The 22755-nt window shown below is 43.8% G+C and overlaps 1 protein-coding gene across 3 annotated transcripts in view; it reads left to right on the top strand.

The window, feature by feature from the left end:
* The window catches only part of DYNC2H1 (dynein cytoplasmic 2 heavy chain 1), a 413010-nt gene that overhangs the window by 318617 nt on the left and 71638 nt on the right, over nucleotides 1-22755 (top strand). For all 3 annotated transcript variants that reach the window (XM_066586361.1, XM_066586352.1, XM_066586344.1), the window contains exon 84: nucleotides 6329-6538. In XM_066586361.1, the coding sequence (XP_066442458.1) occupies nucleotides 6329-6538 (210 nt within the window). The remainder of the gene's footprint in view (nucleotides 1-6328; nucleotides 6539-22755) is intronic.

Genomic DNA, 22755 nt, shown 5'->3' with positions numbered 1-22755 from the left:
CGCAATAGCTTTTTCATTTTTCCGTCGGCGTAGTTTAGCGATGGCTCATTTTTTGCGGGATGTTTTGTAGTTTACGTTCGTACTAATTTAGAGTACATACGACTTTTTGTTCGCTTTTTATTGCATTTTTTTCTGGGAAACAGGGTGACTGAAAAAGTGCATTTGTGGCGTTCTTTATTTTTTGGGGGGACTATGTTCACCGTGCGGGGTAAATAATGCACTACTTTGATAGATCGGACATTTACGCACGCGGCAATACCAAATATGTACTTTTCTTTTATGATTTAGATTTTTTTAATTATAGATATGGCAAAAGGGGGGTGATATAAACTTTTATTCCTTTTTTTTTTTTTTTTTTTAATTGTGAAAAAGTCATGAAAAAGAAAAAAACCTAGTACAATTTGGTATTGGCGTAATCATACCGGCCTGTAGAATTACTTTAATACATTATTTATACTGCTCAGAGAATGCAGTGAAAAATAAAAAACAGGCCAGAATTACAGATTTTGTTAATTTGGCCACTAGAAAAAATGGAATAAAAGGCGATCAAAATTTTACATGTTCCTAAAAATTAGATAAATGTAGACTGGAGTTTATCCCACTATAAACACTGCCTTCTCGGGCTTTGGCAATGGTAAAAAAAAAATGAATACGGCTCTTGGAATGTGGCGACACGAAAGCAAACCTTTAAGAAAAAAAAAGTTTTAAATGTACAAAAATAGCAAAACATAAAAAAAACTGTATAAACTCGGTATCGCCGGAATCATGTGACTCAGAGAATAATGTTATCACGCTATTTATTGTGCTTACTCCTTGTATAACTCCCTTTGACTTCTGGGGGGTTACAGAAACAGTGTTGCAAAGCTTTCTGGGCTGTTTCCATACTCCTGACCACCACCTTGTGCAGCGTGGCCAGGAGCAGTGGAGGCCACACCTCTGGGACCGGCACCTACTAGACTTTAATGGCGCATCCTGTGGCTGTGCCAGAAACCTTTGAGATGGGAATCCCCCTTTAAACCCCCAACAGTCACATTAAAATAAAATTTAAAACCCTAGCAAAAAAAAAAATCACCTTTTTTATTGTAGATTTTGAATGTCTATCTCCTGTAGATAGATTTGACACAGAACTCAGTTGGCTTAAGCGCATTTTTAACCCCTTAGTGACATAACTAATTTGAGCCTTAAGAGCCTGTAAATCATTTCCACTTTTATGTTCCAACAGTCCTAACTTTTTTTTTTTTTTTTTAGTTTTTCATTAGTGTGGCTTTATTGCACCTTCTATTTTGCGAGACCAGTTCTACTTTTATATAGAAACCAATTTCATGTATCATATAGTGTATTGAATAACTTTTCTTTTTGCCGTGGAGCAGTGTGAAAAAAAAAAGCAATTTCACCCCTGTTTTTGTAATTTCTTTTTATGGCATTCACAGTGTGGTGTAAATATTTTATTACCTTTTTTTGTACGAGTCATTATGATTATGACATCACCAAGTTTATAGAGGTTTTATTATTATGTTTTACCACTTTTGCACAATATTGAAACTTTTTTGTTTGGTTGAAAAAGACTGCGTGGCGCTACATTCCAGGACCAGAGCCGTTTTAGTTTTCAGTCGCCAGAGCTGTTTTTTTGTAAGGCAACTTGTAGTTTTTATTGGTACCATTTTGAGGTCTTACTGTATTGAAGAAGTGAGATGATCAGAAAGCTGCTATTATGGCCTTTTTTCCGGAATTTACCATGCCAGATAAATAATGAATAAGCTCAGGACTCGCATACCCTTTTGCAGACTCCATCCCATAAAAAGGCACACGAGTGTACAGAACAGGAGGGAAAAAACTCTGACAATGACAGGTAATCCTTAAAGGGGTTTTACCATAACCATCCACAAGTTGATGATCGGTGGGGGTCTCCATTGATCTGGAGAACGGAATTGCTGTGTCCCGTTCTGTCACTGCATGGGGGCGCTTCTTCCACTGCAGTGACTGAATGGAACGCTGGCTGAGGCAACCCCCACGGTGACAGAAGAACGGGACACGGAAGTCCTATTCTGGAAATCGGCGGAGATCTCAGCGGAGCGGTGGGACCTCCATCAGTCAACAAGTTATTCTCTATCCTGTGGAATAATCTATTATTCTGGTAAATCCCCTTTAACTCTTTCTTGACCAAGAGTCTTTGATGCTCCTGTGTCCAGGTCACATTAAACAGTGCTGGTATCTGCGCTTTCGAATAATCATAACTTTTTGATCTTTCTGGTGTCCTAACTACAAGAGGGCTCGTTTTGTAGGCTGAGATTAGAGATGAGCGAGCGTACTCGCTAAGGCAAAATACTCGAGCAAGTATTGCCATTTTCGAGTAAATGCCTGCTTGTCCTCAAAGATTCGGGGGCCGGCGGGGGAGAGCAAGGAGGAACGGGGGGGGGGGGGGGGAGAGATCTCTCTCTCTTATCTCCGCTCCCCCATGCTCACTCCCGCAACTCACCGCTCACCCCCGGCAGCCCCGAATCTTTTGGCACGAGCGGGCATGTACTCGAAAATGGCAATACTCGCTCGAGTAATTTGCCTTAGCGAGTACGCTCGCTCATCTCTAGATGAGATGTGCTTTTCAATTATATCATTTAACATGCCACATAATGTCTTGGAGGACTTTTAAAAATTTCTGTGGCCGCTTTCACACGACCGAGAAAATCTTTTGAATAGGGTCATACACATGAAGGATTTTTTTTTTTGTTCCCACATTGCATTGTGGTGCTTGAAAAAATCATGGCATGTCCTATCTTTGGGCGATCCCTTGGAAGGTATCACCCATTGTTTTCAATGGGGAGGCAAAGGCATTGCTCAGTATGTGAGGAGCACACAAGTGCGATGCAAGGTTTCCCATTTAAAACAATGGGAAACACTTGATGATCCTCCTGAAAGTCACGCCGGAGGATCGCTACTTCCCCAAAGTGATACGAGGCATCGGCGGGGAATTCGCATGTTGGCAAGTGCGATATCGGACTGAATTTCATGGCCTGATATTGCACTCACTTGTGTGAAATTAGCCTAAGTGGGACGAAATAGAGAAAAACACACAATTGCATGTATACGGTATTCATGTATTCTGTGGGTCAGTACGATTACGGAGATATCAAATTTGTTTAGCTTTTCATGTAGTACTACTTAGAAAAAAAATAGCAATTTTGACTCCCATAACTATCTTTTTGCATTGATGAAGCTGTGGGAGGGCTCGTTCTTTTGTAGGGCGACCTGTACTACCATTTTGAGGTACGTATGACTTTTTGATCACTTTATTCAATTTTTTTCTTGGAGACAGAATGTCCAAAAAATGCGCAATTCTGGCATTTTGTATTTTTCTTTTCCTTTACGAAGTTAATGTACTACTTTACATACTTAAAAATAAAATAAAAACTAGTCGCACTGTGCAACATGCGTTGGTTACCGCCGGCTCACACAGTGGTAAAACTCTGCGTACTACACAAACCTTTCTAGGCAGACTGTGTGAATGAGCACTAATTCTCATTCGTCATTCTGTTGGGGCATGCATTTACACTGAAGGATATGGGCTCCTTATCTGCCCAGTAGATAAGGCTGGGCTAATGCAGGAGTAGCTGAGGTCAGTGTATGAACAGCGGAGAGGAGGGGGGAGAGCAGCTTCCTCAGATCCCAGCTGATTCTTCACACAATGTAGTTAAAAGGTATATAGTCGAATGGTTATCATGAAACGGTTAAACATGATTCCAATACGCAATGTCTGATTCCTTCCACCTGACAGTAAGTAATTGAACCTCAGGATTAATCAGAACACAAACGGCGGGATCCTTCAGCGCGGCCTCCTCCTGCGCTGATATTATTAATCTGCACAACGGAGCTGACTACACAAGCAGCCGCCAAGGTCAGCTGAGCAGCTCTCGCTAACGCTTGCCAGTGGTGGGGCTTTTTTTTTTTTTTTATAGATTCAGTTAAAATGATGTTTTTTAGCAATGCAAAAAAATGTAAATATAAATAAAATCTGTAAACAGAATTTTCCTAACCGTATTTCATGCGAAGGGATGGTTAGCATGCATGAAATCACCCGGAGATTACTGACAGCCCCCTGCGTTACCATCCTGGTAAAATATACATCATGTTGCTTTTAAGGCATAAATAATACACATATAAAGATCTAACAAAGCAGGTCAGGCCTATTCAGCTCATGGAGATGGAAGACCGTCATCAAAACATCAATTTATCTTGTTCTGACAAATTACATAAAAATGAACTGTGAAATCTGCCCTGAGAGATGGAAAATCCGGGATAAAACAAAAGTATAGATTTTAGCTAAAAATGGCAAATATGGAACGCTATTCATTAGCTGATTAACTGAAAACTTGCACCGAATGGCATTCCTCCCCGCCTGGAAGCGGCACGAAAGGTTTCGGAGCTCTGATCTAGACAGGAAAAAGTAAGACAATGGGAGTCTTAGAATAGTGGGAGAGCCGCAGGTTAGAGGCTAATGGTGTTCACTCTCTAATGTATGGCAACAATCTGGGAACTTTGCTCCCTTTAAAGTGTGCCTAACTTTTCAGAATAAGTTGCCGTGTGCGTTCATGAGGAATAGAACTTTCTGAGCATTATAGAACTTGTATATGAGATTTTTCACTAGATTTTTTCCTTTGTGGGCTTCATCTCTAATCCTCAGTCTTCCTTGAGCTGGTGGGTGTAGGCTAGCTGCTGTGATCATGTCTATACGCTGTACACATAGGAGAGTTGGATCTATTAATCTCTACCATTGTAACGTAGTATGTAAGGCTGAAAAAAAAAATGGCCATCCAGTTCAGCCTATTACCACCACCCCCTCCCCCAATCCTGATCCAGAGAAAGTCAAAAAAATAAAAACTGAGAAGCCAATTTTTTCCATTTAAGGAAAAAAATCCATCTCGACGCCAATCTTGCAATCGGAATAACCCCCGGATGACCGACCCTTCTGAAGTTATTAGTGACTATAACTAGAGATCAGCGAGCACGCTCGGTAAAGGCTGATACTCAAGCGAGCATCGCTCTTCTCGCTAACTGCATACTCGTCTGAGCAAATTCGGGGGAGCGGCGGGGGCTAGTGGGGGGAGAGAGAGAGAGATCTCTTACTCTCCCACCCGCCACCCCCCTGCATTTGCTCGGACGAGTGTGCAGTTACTCGAGAAGAGTATCTGCCTTTACCGAGCGTGCTCGCTCATCTCTAATTATAACATATAATATTGTATCGCTCAAGAAAGGCGTCCAGGCCCCTCTAGTACTCTTTTAGTGAGTTCGTCATCCCAAAGTCCTCAGGCAGACAGCTTCATAGTCTCACTGCTCTTACAGTAAGGAACCCCCTTCTATGTTGGTGTACAAAGCTTCTTTCCTCTAGACGCCGAGTTACAGTCACAGTCCTGGGTATAAACCAATTGTGGGAGAGATCTCTGTATTGACCCCCAATATATTTATACATAGTTATTAGGTCACCCCTCAGCCGCCTTTTTTCTAAACTAAATAATCCCAATTTTGATAATCTTTGTAGAACATCCTCATAAGAAACAGCATCATGGAAGAGATTATACAACAGTACTGAGCAGTGTGGTTGTGAGTCCAGCACTGGAGTGAGATAAAACACTTATTGTCAGCTGCAGCAGCATCTCTGTCAGCTTCTCTGCTTCTGTGTCTCACCGCCGCTCCCTCCTCCTCCCATCGCTCATGAATGCAGTTTACTTTTGTATGTGGCGGTGAACTACACTAATCAGTGAGTCTGGCACCCTTTGTATGCCCTGCCTAATGTTAAGCAGCCACTATATGTCATAGGCTTGTGAGTGGTGATTCATCAGTATTTTGCCCACTGATTTTTACTATCAAGATGGCAGACAGAAGCTGGATTATTCTCTTCTTCTAGGAATCTGGAGAATGCATGGTTGAGAATAGAGCACTGCTTGAGAGCCTCATGTGGCACAGAGTGTTAAGGCAGAAATGCAGTCCTAAGCTCTCGCTCACAACCTGAAGGTTGCAAGTTCAATCCCTGCTTGGTTCAGGTAGCCGGCTCAAGGTTGACTCAGCCTTTCTTCCTTCTGAGGTCGGTAAGATGACTGGTGAAGGCAATGGCAAACCACCCCGCAAAAACAGTCTGCCAAGAAAACTTTACGATGTGACTTCACCCTTTACCTTCATTATGTGGGGTAGCTTAGGGGGATGGTGATTCAGGTGCATTTAGTCAGGTTTTCTTTAAGACTCTAGAAGCAGTCACACTTTACTACAATACACGAGCACATCAATGTAAAAACTCCCGCTTAACTGCATTTACAAGAACATCTTATGAATCTGTTTTCAGAATTCCAACTTGATCCATCAGAAGGTGTCTCCTCCGACAGAGCGGCACGGGTCACCCATCTTGTCATTCATCATCCTGGAACAATTCAATGCTATCCGCCTGGTTCAAAGTATCCACCAGTCCCTGGCAGCCCTGAGTAAGGTCATCAGAGGGACATCGTTGCTCACCTCCGAAGTACAGAAACTAGCAAGCGCTTTATTAGAGCAGAAGGTAAGTGAAGTTTCTCAGCCTCATTTCACTTCAAAGTGTTGGACACAGTTAGCATTCACTGCTTAATGAAGGTCTAAAAGCGAGGAGTTTCTCATTGTACTAACTCATTATTGAGTCTTTCAGGCTCCATAAGTAATCGTTTTCCAGCCATGCCAGTTGGTAGTCAGCAGCCCAAATATGACCCAGCATCTGATGCAGCCTTTGGGTAATGGCATCTCATCTGCCCATTGATTTGTAGATGCAGCATTGATAGCACATTCAGAAGAGGGCATAGTGATACTCAACTCGAGCACTTCTGGTCCTGCCTGTCAGGGAGATAGAAATGGTGGCTGAGAATGAGTGCTAGTAAGTACTTCAGTATTTAGGGGAAGGACAGGGTTACATTGGCTCATATTACTGATTTATACTCCTCGTATTATTGCTACTGTGGTTTGGAAGAGGAACCACCAGCGGGAAACTTTATGTTCCTTAGCAAAAGTTTTTACTACTGTAGGATTGATTTCAAGGCCCAATTCCAAAAATATCACTGGTGGGAGCCCTTAGATCAGCAGCAAACATATCATAGATTCAACTTGTGCAATATAGGCAAAGGGAGTAATACCACTATTAAAGGGATTTTCCATACAATAACTATTGATGACCTATTCTTAGGAACTCCACTTGGGAACCCCAAGGATCAGCTGATTGCCAGGCCTACTGTCAATGCAGCAGCTCAACATTGGGGTGAGTAGCGGAAGTGCCTTAGCTGGCTTCACTTCAATTGAAGACCATGGCAGCTGTAGCGCGCTATTAGACTTATGGAAATTCTGTTCCCTCCACACTGCGGACGGACATGGAAGCGTAACTAGAAGTTTCATCTCCCATTGATTTCAAGGCACTTCTGCTCTCGACCCCAATGACCACGTCTGGCATGCTGTACTGACAGCTGGGTGGGCAAATGGGTGATCACCGGGTATACTGAGCGGCGGGTCTCCGGCAATGAAATATTGATGTCCTATCCTGAGGAAAACCGTTACATACGCATTCTCCGCTAAATGGTTTTCGCTGGTCCCCCACTGCGGAAATCCCCATGCGGAATCTGATCCACCTGTGGACATGAGGCCTAAGTGGAACATGGTTCACTTGGCAAAAAATCTCATTGGATTCTAATGATTAGATGAAGGAATGACTAAGGAAGTCTATATTAGCTGGAGCCCATGTACTAGTCTTACACAGGGGCCACACATGTGAAAGTTACTCTTATGTAATGGAACGTCAGACATATTGACATGCAGGCTGTAGAGTTGCCCTTGTTGATAGAGTCTGGTAACAAGTGCTCGCTTCCAAGCTCAGGTGGGAAACCTTCTAGGCCGAATTACTCCCTTCTGAAGGTCCCATCCCCATTGACCCCTTTATGCAGCAGTTTCCAGATGAGCCAGGTACGTTTTCTGTGCTAGGTATCTATGGGACTATTTGGTGTATGCTACATCTGTAGTGCAGCAGGCTGCTTTATTCATCACAAGAGGAAGCAGAGTCACTGCCTGATATACAGTTGCAGGTAAAACTTAATGAACCCTTAGCAATTACCTGGATTTCTGCATTAATCTATATATATATAAAATTGAATGTATGTCTGTCTGTCTGTCTGTTTGTCCTTTATGCGCTACTACACCATTCATCCGATCGCCATGAAACTTTGGGAAGTTGTTGAGTACACTCCTGGGAAGATTGCTGGCATAGTACATCTATCCTATGACAAATGGCGCGCGTGTGAGCGTTGTCGACAGTTACGCCTCCCCCCCCCCCCACGTAGATCGTTCGATTTCCATCATTGCCACTAATTCTCTCACTCCGCGATGTCGTAGAAACATGAAATTTGGCACGAGCATTGATTATGTCATAAATAGGAAAAGTTAATGGGTCCCAACTCGATTATTCAATTCTAAGCGCCAAAGAATTGGCGTCCAAATTTTACGTACGGAATCTAATTCTCTCACTTCCTGATGTCATCTATATATATATAAAAAGGAATGTATGTCTGTCCTTTTTGCGCTACTACACCATTCATCTAATCGCCATGAGACTTTGGGAAGTTGTTGAGTACACTCCTGGGAAGGTTACTGGCATAGTACATCTATCCTACGATAGGTGGCGCGCGTGCGAGCATCGTCGACAGTTATGCCCCCCAGACTAAGATCGTTTGATTTCCATCTCAAGCACAAAAGCAAAAGGCATTACGAGCAACGGGATGCATGTTCAACTACAAAATGATGCACCGCCGAACGTTTCGCAAGACAATTGCTGGATATTGAGAATGCTGAGGTAAAATGAAAGCTGTGCTGTGATTGGTTGCTATTTCTTATACTGCTCAGGCAACATGAAACCTGTGCTGTGATTGGTTGCTATATATTATACCGCTGAGGTAACTTGAAAGCTGCGCTGTGATTGGTTGTTATATATTATACCGCTGAGGTAACTTGAAAGCTGCGCTGTGATTGGTTGTTATCTAGATATATAAAAACGAATTAATGTATGTCTGTCTGTCTTCGCAGCAACGCGCGACAGGTAAGCTAGTCTATATATATAAAATTGAATGTTTGTCTGTCTGTCTTTCTGTTTGTCCTTTATGTGCTACTACACCATTCATCCGATCGCCATGAAACTTTGGGAAGTTGTTGAGTACACTCCTGGGAAGATTATAGGCATAGTAGATTAATGCTATGATAAATGGCGCGCGTGCGAGCGTCGTCGACAGTTACGACCCCCCCCAAGTAGATCGTTTGATTTCCATCATTGCCACTAATTCTCTCACTTCCCGATGTCATAGAAACATGAAATTTGGCACGAGCATTGATTATGTCACAAATAGGAAAAACTAATAGGTCCCAACTCGATTATTCAATTCTATGCGCCAAAGAATTAGCGTCCAAATTTTACGTACGGAATCTAATTCTCTCACTTCCCAATGTCATAGAAACTTGAAATTTGGCACGAGCATTGATTATGTCATAAATAAGAAAAGTGAATAGGTCCCAACTCGATTATTCAATTCTAAGCACCAAAGAATTAGCGTCCAAATTTTACGTACGGAATCTAATTCTCTCACTTTTGATGTCATCTATATATATAAAAATGAATGTCTGTCTGTCTGTCCTTTATGCATTACTACACCATTCATCCAATCACCATGAAACTTTGGGAAGATTACTGGCATAGTAAATCTATCCTACGATAGGTGGCGCGCGTGCGAGCATCGTCGACAGTTATGCCCCCCAGACAAAGATCATTTGATTTCCATCTCAAGCACAAAAGCAAAAGGCATTACGAGCAACGGGATGAGTGTTCAACCAGAAAATGATGCATCCGCCGAACGTTTCGCAAGACAATTGCTGGATATTGAGAATACTGAGGTAAAATGAAAGCTGTGCTGTGATTGGTTGCTATTTCTTATACTGCTGAGGTAACATGAAAGCTGCGCTGTGATTGGTTGCTATATATAATACCGCAGAGGTAACATGAAAGCTGCGCTGTGATTGGTTGCTATTTTTTATATTGCTGAGGCAGAATAAAAGTTGCGCTGTGATTGGTTGTTATTTCTCTTACTACTGAGGTAACATCAAAGCTGTGCTGTGATTGGTTGTTATATTTTATACTGCTGCGGTAACATGAAAGCTGCGCTGTGATTGGGTGTTATATATTATACCGCTGAGGTAACATGTAAACTGCGCTGTGATTGGTTGTTATCTAGATATATAAAAACGAATGAATGTATGTCTGTCTGTCTTCGCAGCAACGCGCGACGGGTAAGCTAGTCTATATATATATAAAATTGAATGTATGCGTGTCTGTCTGTGTGTCTGTCTGTGTGTCTGTCTGTGTGTCTGTCTGTGTGTCTGTCTGTGTGTCTGTCTGCGTGTCTGTCTGCGTGTCTGTTTGTCCTTTATGCGCTACTACACCATTCATCCGATCGCCATGAAACTTTGGGAAGTTGCTGAGTACACTCCTGGGAAGATTATAGGCATAGTACAACTATCCTACGATAAATGGCGCGCGTGTGAGCATCGTCGACAGTTACCCCCCCCCCACGTAGATCGTTCGATTTCCATCATTGCCACTAATTCTCTCACTTCGCGATGTTGTAGAAACATGAAATTTGGCACGAGCATTGATTATGTCACAAATAGGAAAAGCTAATAGGTCCCAACTCGATTATTCATTCTAAGCGCCAAAGAATTAGCGTCCAAATTTTACGTACGGAATCTAATTTTCTCGCTTCCCAATGTCATGGAAACTTGAAATTTGGCACAAGCATTGATTATGTCATAAATAGGAAAAGCTAATGGGTCCCAACTCGATTATTCAATTGTAAGCGCCAAAGAATTAGCGTCCAAATTTTACGTACGGAATGTAATTTTCTCACATAGAAACTTGAAATTTCGCACGGGCATTGATTATGTCATAAATAGGAAAAGTTAATGGGTCCCAACTCGATTATTCAATTCTAAGCGCAAAACAATTAGCGTCCAAATTTTACGTACGGAATCTAATTCTCTCACTTCCTGATATATATAAATAAATGTATGTCTGTCTGTCCGTCCTTTATGCATTACTACACCATTCATCCAATTGCCATGAGACTTTGGGAAGTTGCTGAGTACACTCCTGGGAAGATTACTGGCATAGTACATCTATCCTACGATAGGTGGCGCACGTGCGAGCATCGTCGAAAGTTATGGCCCCCAGACAAAGATCATTTGATTTCCATCTCAAGCACGAAAGCAAAAGGCATTACGAGCAACGGGATGAGTGTTCAACCAGAAAATGATGCATCCGCCGAACGTTTCGCAAGACAATTGCTGGATATTGAGAATGCTGAGGTAAAATGAAAGCTGTGTTGTGATTGGTTGCTATTTCTTATACTGCTGAGGTAACATGAAAGCTGTGCTATGATTGGTGGCTACTTCGTATACTACTGAGGTTGCATGAAAGCTGTGCTGCAATTCGTTGTTATATATTATACCACTGAGGTAACATGAAAGCTGCGCTGTGATTGGTTGCTATATATAATACCGCAGAGGTAACATGAAAGCTGCGCTGTGATTGGTGGCTACTTATACCACTGAGGTAACATGAAAGCTGCGCTGTGATTGGTTGCTATATATAATACCGCAGAGGTAACATGAAAGCTGCGCTGTGATTGGTTGCTATTTTTTATATTGCTGAGGCAGAATAAAAGTTGCGCTGTGATTGGTTGTTATTTCTCTTACTGCTGAGGTAAAATGAAAGCTGCGCTGTGATTGGTTGTTATATATTATACCACTGGGGTAACCTGAAAGCTGCGCTGTGATTGGTTGTTATCTAGATATATAAAAACGAATGAATGTATGTCTGTCTTCGCAGCAACGCGCGACGGGTAAGCTAGTGTCTAATAAAATTAATTCTAATGTAAGTCCCAGCTGAGGCACAGGTGGCATCCAACAAATACCGCTGTTTCAGCCTGTTAATAGCACTTATTGTCACGCGGCATGTGCACTTACCGGTGCTGTCTGACAATTGTCGGGAAACCGTGAGCTGCCTCTATTTCTTATGTAATAGCGCCCCCGGTAGGCAAACTCAATCCATCTAATAACACACAGACAGTTGTACCGTGCATGTCTCATGCCTCTCACTAGCCCGGTCAGGAACCTACTGCACACTGATGAGGGCAAAATCCCGAAACAGCTGTCTGTGTATGGAATCGGGCTTGGCTTACAATTCGACATTGACTTGCCGGAATGCTACCTTCCAATAGGTGGCGCTGCTGGTGAATTGTTTTATCTTCCCTATTTGAATGATTACTCAATGTGCTCAATAAAAGACAAAGGGCAGGTAGAATAATTAAGTGAACCCTTGACTTTAATCTGCCTTTAACAGCAATCGCCTTCACTAAATGTTAGCTGTAGCTGCAGATAGGATTTACACGGCATTGCAAGGGAATTTTGGGCCATTCATCCCTGCAAATCTGTTTCATTCCTTCAATATTTCTTGGATGCCTTGTGTGCACAGCCTTCTTCATGTCATGTCATATCGCCTTCATAGGGTTACGGTCAGGAGTCTGACTCAATAAAAGATATTGAGTGTTAGTAGTGTTCGTCTGAAATTGTGACTTGAGGATCATTTACACGCAAAGAAAATATTTCAAACGATTGAAAGATTGACAGTTTTAGCAATCATTTTGCATGAAGTACTAATGAGAGCTTAAGCCCAATAGCACTTTATCAGCTTCATTTGCTTGCAAATGAGCCTCCAGAAGCTGCTTGCAGAACTCAGCAGGTGGTCTGAGCTCTGCAATCACTTCCTTTTGTTCTCACACAAGCTGTCACTGGATGCCAGCATGAATAGAATGTAATCAGCTGCTACCATAGAGAACACAGCCTGCAGTCCCTGTTATCTACTCTCTGGCTGAATGATGGATTTTAAGCTCACCTTGCAATCATCGTTCAGCCGAAGAGTAAACGATGGGAACATTTACAAGCAACAATTTTTGCTCCTATGCCGTCACTTTAACGAATTGTGAGCGATAATCGTTGTGTGTAAATGGGCCTTTAGATAGCAATCAGACAACATGTTGTTAATAGAGCTGAGCGAGCACGCTCGGATAATTCAGTTACTCGAGCGAGCCTCGCTCTTCTTGAGTAACTGCATTCTCGTCCGAGCAGGCTCGGGGGGGGGGGGGGGGGAGAGTGAGAGAGATCTTGGGTAATTCCAAGGGATTCACTTACTTTGTCTTGCATCAGATTTCTGCTCCCTATAGCTAACGATCTGATTAAAACACCGTAGCTTCTGCCTCAATGTTGGTCATCTCCTGCCTAGAAAATAAGCAAGAATGGAAGAGCCGGTCTATAAGGATTCGTTCACATCAGCGTTGGAGGCTCCATTGCAGCGCTATCCCATCAGTTAAAATAATCGAGTGCATAAAAGCGCCAACCGGAACCCATTCTAGTCATTTATAGGTCAGTCCAGCACCCTTTTGGCCCAACACGTGATTTTGTTGGGTTTCTAGGACCAAGGCAAACAACAGAATTGTCAAAAGGCAGTGTGAACGCGCCTGTAAGCAATTCCCTAATACGATCATTACAGCGGTTACAACCCAGAACTTCACTTTCACCATATTAAATACAGTCTAACACTGGCAATCCACAGGATAGATGATTATGCAGGGAGATGTTGGATTTGAGAAGAACACAGGTGGCGGTATCTTTCATTAACACATTATCTCCTTCTTATATTTCAATTCATGTTGCAGTCTGTATGCTCATCGCCCACAACCCAGCGGGGAGCCGACGTCTTCCTGCTGTGCAACATTATTACCAAAGACGTCTCCTTTATGAAGAGAGAAAGCTCTGCAGCATTTACAGATCTAGATTCTCATCCGTAGAATGGCATTAGCCTTTTTTTCTTCTGTGATTATATCTTCTAGTCGTACTAGCACCCCATAAAACGTCTGATATGCCATAATGAAGTTTTGATCATTAAGGCTACGTTTGTATTGCATTCTGAACCACATTCAAGGGTTTCACCCCGCTAAAAACAGAGTCATACGCCGCTACTGGTTAACTGGAAACCAAAGCTATAAGGTTGGTCTCCTTTTTTAGCAGGTGTCCTTTTGACTCCAGCGTTTAGTCTGTCGCAGACTGCTCTACTCTGACTACCCAAAATGCCGGAATCAAAAGGAAGCTTGCTAAGAACAAGAGACCAAAGTTTGCAGCTTTGGTCTTCATTTTACTGAGAGCAGGCTATGGAGCCACCCAGGGTTCCTTATGGACACCATTTTTGGCCATCTAGACGGATCTCTCTAATAGATTGGGATTCTGAACGCAATATGAAATTAGTCCAAGGGCTCAAGTTCTCTATATCCCCCACAATTATTGTTGGCACAAAGGTACATATGCATTTGGCCATGACCTTTTTACAGACTTGCGCAACCCTTTTCCATCAGTAGGCCACTCCTACTGCTTAGTTCCAATCTTGGTATCAGGACCCCCACTGATCAAAACTGCAAGCCCATCCGAAGTTTTGTAAAATGATAGTTATGCTTTAAGAAACTTGACCGTAAAAAATTAATTTTGATAAAGCGCAAACTGGAAGAATCCATGTAGAGTAAATACAGCGGAATTGTAGCTGGATGCAGAGCTGTTCTGATTGGGACTAAGCCCTACAGCGTGTCTTATGGGTGGAGCATCAGAATCACCGATAACCTCCGATTAGAACTGGCTACCTGGTAGTTCTAGGGCAGGGGTGCAAAATCTGTGGACCTCTATGCAGCCCCAACCATCTAGACACAGAAATGCTTGTCTATGGGGCTGCTCGCATGTAGTTTGCATGTCAAAACGAAGAGGGATGATGCACAGCGACTGGTAAGTACTAGTGGTGTGCTGTGTAGTCATCTCTGGGTCTCACATACACTCCTCAACATTGAAATTGTAACACCAAGAAGGTGAAATTGTCGAATTATGTAAATTACACTATCGATAGACATGTTAATGATATACAATGTATGAAAAAATGGAAACAAAATATGCAAAACATCTTTATTCAGCATCGAGTATGAGCTCCATGCACGAAATTACATGTACTCACATGCCTTGGCTGCGATCAGTGAGGTTATTAATGGTTGTGTGAATGGAATGTTCTGCTGAATCCAAGATGCGCTGCTGGAAGCTCCCTTTGCAATTGCCGATCAATGATATTCCAGATGTGATCAGAGAGAGACAAGTCCGGAGACGCTGCAGGTCGCGGTAGCATGTGTAGGGGCCAGGCTGCTCACAGTGGGACGAGCAGAGAGAAAGTCCGGAGATGCTTCTGGCCGCGGTAGCATGTGTAGGGGCCACGCTGCTCACAGTGGGATGAGCAGAGAGAGACCAGTCCAGAGATGCTCCTGGCCGCGGTAGCATGTGAAGGGCCAGGCTGTTCACAGTGGGATGACCAACATTTGGCCTGGAGCTGTCCTGTTGAAGAACGGCTCCCAGGACACTTTGGAGAAATGGCGGTACCACTGGTTTCACGACCAAATTAATATAACGCTGAGCTGTTAGTGAACTTGGAATGAAGACTAGAGGGCTCCAACTACTGTACATTACGCCACACCACACCATAATCCTGATAGGGCTGGTGTGACGTCCTCTCATGAAGGCCTGTTCATGGTGTTGCCTATGTGGTCTGCAGACCCAATCTCTAGCTATCATTGTCCCCGAGACAAAAGCAGGACTCATCGCTGAAAAGGATAAACCTCCATTACCATCTTACTGTTCATTTGCCTTTAAGAGCAGTGGCATGAGGTTAGTGGTACACCTGTAGATGGACGTCTGGCTTGTACCCAAACGTTGTGCAAATGCCTGCTGATGGTTTGTTCAGCGGCCTAAGCTTCGGATGGGACGTCCAATTTCCGTTGCAGTACAGAATGGATCACTACAGCCTTTCTTCTAATCTGATGATCTGTCCGGGCAGAGGTTCGCCTCTGTGCACCTCTTGCTCTCATTCGAGTTTGTCATTGCTCTCCCAACCAATGTGGCACACTGGGCAGTGCTGACATGTCAGCCCATGGGCATATCGACCTGCTAAAGTAATAAACCAAGGTCTCGTAATTCAAGGATTCTGTTCCTCTGAGTTTGCAACAAGCAGACAGGAGGCACGATATAATTATACCGCAAAACCTTATCCGTTGTTTGAGATTTCATGTGGCTGAAAAAACTTGCTTTCGATCTGGTTTTGATACCATTGAAGCCCCGCCTACATGCCACAGATTGGAGATTGGTGCATGCAAATATGGTCCTTTGCATATTTTAGCAACACTTTCTACTCCCTCAGTTTACATAATCTTCCAGTTTGTCCTTCTACGGCGTGATTTCCAGGAGTGTACATCAGGAGAATGGGGTCCTTTTAACCCTTTTGGTACTCTGAAAATATAAATTCTATACGGCCGTCTATGCATGCAGCGCTCGCCATTGGCGTTTATGTGAGCGGTTAAATGCTAGACTGTTACCACAACACCCATCATCTACAATGGAGAGAGCCACATGCATGTGTGGTGGTCTCCTCTCTGGATTCATGGTAGGGGGAGAAGGGGACCAACATTCTCCAGAAAGGTGAAGTCCTGGAAGTGGGAAGCATAAACTGGTAGACTTGGAAGGGACCTCCAGGGTCATCAGGTCCAACCCCCTGCTCAGTGTAGGATTTACTAAATCGTCTCAGACAGATGTCTGTCCAGCCTTTGTTTGTGGACTTCCATTGAAGGAGACCTCCCCACCTCCCGTGGCAATCTGAAGCACACACCTATCAGACATTTATGGTATATATATTATTTTCTGTGCCATAAATGTCTTCGATGAGAATACCCCTGCAGCCAGAAAAGGTTGTGCACATCTGCACTTGGGTGGGTATTGGACTTTGACCAGAGGTGGACATCCTTTGCATGGCATTTGGTCTCCTGTGGCGGCTTCCTTCACTTTGGTCATACTGTGAAGGGAACGTACAGTGTAAGTCTTCCTAAAATAGGATCTGGCATGACTGCATTGTGAGTTTAGAGTTAATGATGAAATCACAGCTTGCGGAAGCTATTGAGCTTTGAGCATTGATAGTAGATCCATTGGTAGATTTGGAAGCTTTCCTCCACACTATCTGGAGCCGTTGGCCGTATTCTTCTATATACAGTAAACAATTTTCAATTTTTCCGATAATGATCCCGATTTTTGACAACCGTTGAATTGCATTGACAGCTGCCAGGACTGTACATTTCTGTTTTGCTTTGTAATCCGTCAGCCATCAGAGGAGGAGGTAGGTAATGTGACATTGTGACCCTGACAGGTTGTCACCGCTCATTGCATATCGTGTGGAGGGAAGGATTGAAAGAGCTTCTCACCCAGGAGGGAAGGAAGATGCTGGATGTCAGTGAAGACTTCTGTATCATCAGTGATGTCCTGAAGTGGTCACAATAGGGAGGATGTGACAGCCGGATGCTGAATTTCTGCCTTCATCTTAACAAGCGATGAGAGTCAGGAGAACCACATAGACAGCTTATGGAAGAACGGCAGTATTAGAAAGGCTTAGCTACATTTTGCAAGAAAGAACTCAATTTTGAAGGCAAAAATAGGCATTTTTGCAATAAATACAGATTAACATTAAGTGACATATATAAAAGCATTGACAACATAGAAGTATCAGGAGTGTTCAAGAGTTTACAAGCAACCTTGACCATTATTCATGTACAGATATAGCAACTCTGTCACCATCTTTGTGCAGCCCTCACTGAGCACACAATAAGGTAGTGTTTGTCACACTGATTACAGTAATACAGTAGAACCTCAACTAACGTCATTAATCCGTCCGGAAGCAATGGACTTTAGTTGAAATCAATGTTAGTTGAGGACATTATTTCCATAGGAATTAATGTAAATCCAATTAATTGGTTCTAGACGTTCCAAAAAACACACCAAACCCCATTTAATAGAAAAGACTCTGGTCTTTAATACCAAAAACAATAACAATACTGAATGACTATAAAAAAACAACTGTAAAGAATAAATTAACATTGCAGGGACATCATTTTAGCAGTACGTATCACTGTGTTATCTGTGGTTTGACATAGGACTGCAGGGACATCATTATAGCAGTACGTAACACTGTGTTATCTGTGGTATGACATAGGACTGCAGGGACATCATTATAGCAGTACGTATCACTGTGTTATCTGTGGTTTGACATAGGACTGCAGGGACATCATTTTAGCAGTACGTATCACTGTCTTATCTGTGGTTTGACATAGGACTGCAGGGACATCATTATAGCAGTACGTAACACTGTGTTATCTGTGGTATGACATAGGACTGCAGGGACATCATTATAGCAGTATGTATCACTGTTATCTGTGCTTTGACATAGGACTGCAGTATTTATGTGCAAACATTTCTTTACTGTACTTATCCATCTGTACTGTACTTACATTTTGCATTACAGGGGGAATTCAGGAGGCAGGCAGCATTCAGCCAGCACTTTGGGGATTCAGCTGCTGTACTGTGTCAGGAGGCAGGCAGACACAGCAACGTTCAGCCGGCACTGTGGGGAGGGGAGGGGGAGGAGTAGGCGCGCACTCATGCAGGAGAAGCAGGAAGTGACCGACATCAGCTGCACGCCAGCTTACTGAGCGGCGCCCGGGGTCATGCAGTGGTTGGCGCCCTTATCTGAGAAATGCAACTTTATTTGAGGGACCGCCGCTGTCCTGACACATCGACTTAAGTTGAAAACAGCTTTACTTTAGAGCAATGCTACTCAAGAGTTTACTGTATGTCTGCTGTATGCATCTGTGCAGTAGTTTTGAAGAAACTTGCATTTTATTAGTAGCAGCCAAACAGAGAATTAGTCCCTCATATTCATGAGCTGCAGCCTAGCCACACCCACCCCACCATCCAGCCAATGACTGGCAGCTTTCTCTTTATGTACAGTAATAGGCAGACAGCAGTCAGTTATTGGCTAGAGGGGTGGGTGTAGCTAGCCTGAAGATCATAAATATCCAGGACTACTTCCTGTAGTCCTCTATGCATGTGCTGCCACTGATAAAATGCAAGTTTCTCCAAAACTACTGCACAGATACATACAACACACCTACCACTGTAATCGTTGTGACTGTCACTGCCTCGTGCTGACCTCAGAGAGGGGTGCAAAAAAATGGTGACCGTTCTGTTAACTTGACACTTAATGTGTTAAACTGCAGCACAGAATTTTTTTCTTGACTTCTCCATAGCTTTTCTATGGCCTTTGTGTCAAGATAACATGTTGCAGCAGGTCATCATCGGGTTAAATCCTGCTACATCTGTACATACTTACATTATCATTGCCGGGAATCCTTAAGGTACCAATCTCTAAGCTCACTGGTAATTTAAGTCCAAATGAATAGCTGCTCATAAAGCGCTCGCACCAACCAGTCCTGCACAGACTCCGTATAATATATAGAGATAATAATTCTCACCCGGTTCCCAAGTTAAAACTGCCCTTGCTGCTTGAATCCCCAAAGCACGTTTCACATCCACTCGCTCAGAGGGCTCGCACACCTGTCATGACCTCATGTCCGAGATAAAACACAAGTACAGAGTGCCTCCTGCGCGTATCATCTGGGCTGTATATCAGTCCCCCTTAAGGTGCTCACCTGGAGAGGCTGTCTATACACATTTGGTGCTCTTCACTCCTCTGTAATGAATAGTAGCTGTAGAAGCTCCATACGCTGAACTCCAGGACAGGGAAATATAGATTTCTTTACCTTAATAACCGGTGACGCATTTCAGTGCAGGATTATCACCCTAAGGCCGCCTGCAGACGAGCGGAAATCCCACCGCGGTATTTCCCGCGGGATTTCCGCGGCTGAAAGTCTGCATAGGAGTGCATTACAATACGCACTCCTATGCAGACGGCCGCGGTTTGGCCGCGCGAAATCTCGCGCGGCAAACAAACCGCGGCATGTTCTAATTTTCTGCGGGGCACGCACTCACCTGGCCGCCGGCTCCGGTCTGCGCATGCGCCGGCTGCGCGGCAGCCGGCACATCAAAGAGCCGGGGGCCGCCAGGCGCGGGTGAGTACGCGCTCGTCCCTGCAGGCTCTGGGGTCGGATCGCGCGGCGAGATTTCTCGCTGCCGGATCCGACCCGCTCGTCTGCAGGCGGCCTAACTAATAGTGTTTGGTGACGTCACTAAATAAAATATATCTTGGTATTTGTATGGCGCCAACTTGTTCCGCAGCACTTTCAGGTAATTTATTTATTACCTCCACCAAGCTGGGTACTCATTTTACCGACTTCGGAAGATGGAAGGCTGACTAAACTTTGAGCCGGCTACCTGAACCACATGGGGATTGAACCTACAAACGTCAGGTCATGAGCGAGAGCTTGGGACTGCATTCTGCTGTCTTAGCACTCTGCGCTTGTTTCTTGTTCAGTCTATTATGGCCCCCAAAAATTTGCAGGCCATGCACCAAAACGTGTTTCCGGTTGTTAAAGAAATATTTACCTGTCCTGGTGTGCACCATACGGAGCTCCTAACGGCTACTATTCATATCCTCATGGCAGCAGGGCCAGCTGCATAGCTTTGCAGCTGCAACCTTGTTGCAGGCTTTTTTTTTTCCATACGTACCTCCATACTGGCTTTCCTTAGATTCGGCTCCTGATACTGTTAATCTGTCAAGTGGGTGGTCCCCACTAATGTAAGTTGTCTGAAGTCGCCCATTGAGTAAACAGTGGGGCCCACCCACTTGACACATTCACAGTGTCAGTGGTAGCAACACTGAATATTATACAAAACGTTCTGGTTCCTAAGTGGCACAGATTAAACCCTAAAAAAGCAGGCTATGATATCAGCATGTCTTCAATCCTTCTGTATTAGATACTTATATAGTACACGAGCACAGAATACAGACACCTTTCTCAGACTGGGGAATTATACAATCGTAAAGCTGGAAGGGACCTCCAGAGTCATCAGGTCCAACCCCCTGCTCAGTGCAGGATCACTACATCATCCCAAACAGATGTCTGTCCAGCCTCTGTTTGAAGACCTCCATTGAAGAAGAACTCACCACTTCCCGTGGCCACCTGTTCCACTCATTGATCCCCCTCGCTGTCTAATATCTAATCTATGCCTACTCCCTTTCAGTTTCATCCCATTGCTTCTAGTCTTTTCTTGTGCAAATGAGAATAGGGCTGATCCCTCTGCACTGTGACAGCCCTTCAGATATTTGTAGATCTTAAAGGGGTTGTCTCGTGAAATCAAGTGGGGTTATACACCTCTGTATGGCCATATTAATGCACTTTGTAATGTACATTGTGCATTAATTATGAGCCATACAGAAGTTATTCACTTACCTGTTCCGTTGCTAGCGTCCCCGTCGCCATGGATCCGTCTAAATTCGCTGTCTTCTGGCGTTTTTAGACGCGCTTGCGCAGTCCGGTCTTCTCCCTGGTGAATGGGGCCGCTCGTGCCGGAGAGCTGGTCCTCGTAGCTCCGCCCCGTCACGTGTGCCGATTCCAGCCAATCAGGAGGCTGGAATCGGCAATGGACCGCACAGAGCCCACGGTGCACCATGGGAGAAGACCCGCGGTGCATCGTGGGTGAAGATCCCGGCGGCCATCTTGGTAAAGGAAGAAAGAAGTCGCCGCAGCGCGGGGATTCGTGTAAGTAATAAACCTTTTTTTTTTTTTTTTTTTTTTAACCCATCCCTTGGGTTTGTCTCGCGCCGAACGGGGGGCCTATTGAATAAAAAAAAAAACGTTTCGGCGTGAGACAACCCCTTTAAGTCTCCTCTCAGCCTTCTTGCTAAACATTCTCAGATCCTTTAACCAATCCTCATAGGGCATGCAGAACGCTCATCAGCATCGTAACTCTTCTCTGAACTTGCTCCAGTTTGTCGGTCTTCATTAAAGTGGGGTGCCCAAAACTGGACACAGTATTCCAGATGAGGTCTGACTAAGGAAGAATAGAGGGGGATAATGACCTCACGTGATCTAGACTCTATGCTTCTCCTAATACATCCCAGAATTGTGTTTGCCTTTTTGGCTGCTGCATCACATTGTTGACTCATGTTCAGTCTGTGATCTATTAGTATACTCAAGTCTTTTTCACATGTGCTGCTGCTTAGCCCAATTCCTCCCATTCTGTATGTGCTTTCTTCATTTTTCTTGCCCAGCTGTAGGACTTTACATTTCTCCTTGTTAAATACCATTCTGTTAGTCACTGCCCACTGCTCAAGTTAGTCCAGATCTTTTCGAATCCTCTCTCTTCCCTAGTGTTAGCTATCCCTCCTAGCTTTGATCAGTTTCCCATCAATTGCCTCCTCCAGATCATTTATAAAATATTGACCACCGCTGGGCCTAGGACAGAGCCTGGTGGTACCCCACATGACACATCCTTCCACTTGGATGTCCAGCTATGTAATAGCCCCAGTGGGGTGGATCTGATATCTGGTGATAGGAGCCACAAGTGAAAGAACAAATATAACAGTGACCCTTATGGGTAAAGATGTTGAACCAAACCGGTTGGGAGATTTGATATTCTGTGCCTGTGTATTTGTTTTGATTTGCACATTTAGCTATTAATATTTGGAGAGTTTTCCGTGGAATGCATTATTCATGAATTTATCAGATTTTATTGCCGCTCTTCCACCGTCTTATCTGAATGCAAAACCCCAGATCATAGCCCAATTAGAGGCTCGCAGGAGCAGGTCCT

This window comes from Eleutherodactylus coqui, chromosome 1, assembly GCF_035609145.1.
Source record: "Eleutherodactylus coqui strain aEleCoq1 chromosome 1, aEleCoq1.hap1, whole genome shotgun sequence".
NCBI classification, from domain to species: domain Eukaryota; kingdom Metazoa; phylum Chordata; class Amphibia; order Anura; family Eleutherodactylidae; genus Eleutherodactylus; species Eleutherodactylus coqui.
The sequence above is the reverse complement of the archived record's forward strand: the minus strand, read 5'-3'. Positions and strand labels throughout refer to the sequence as shown.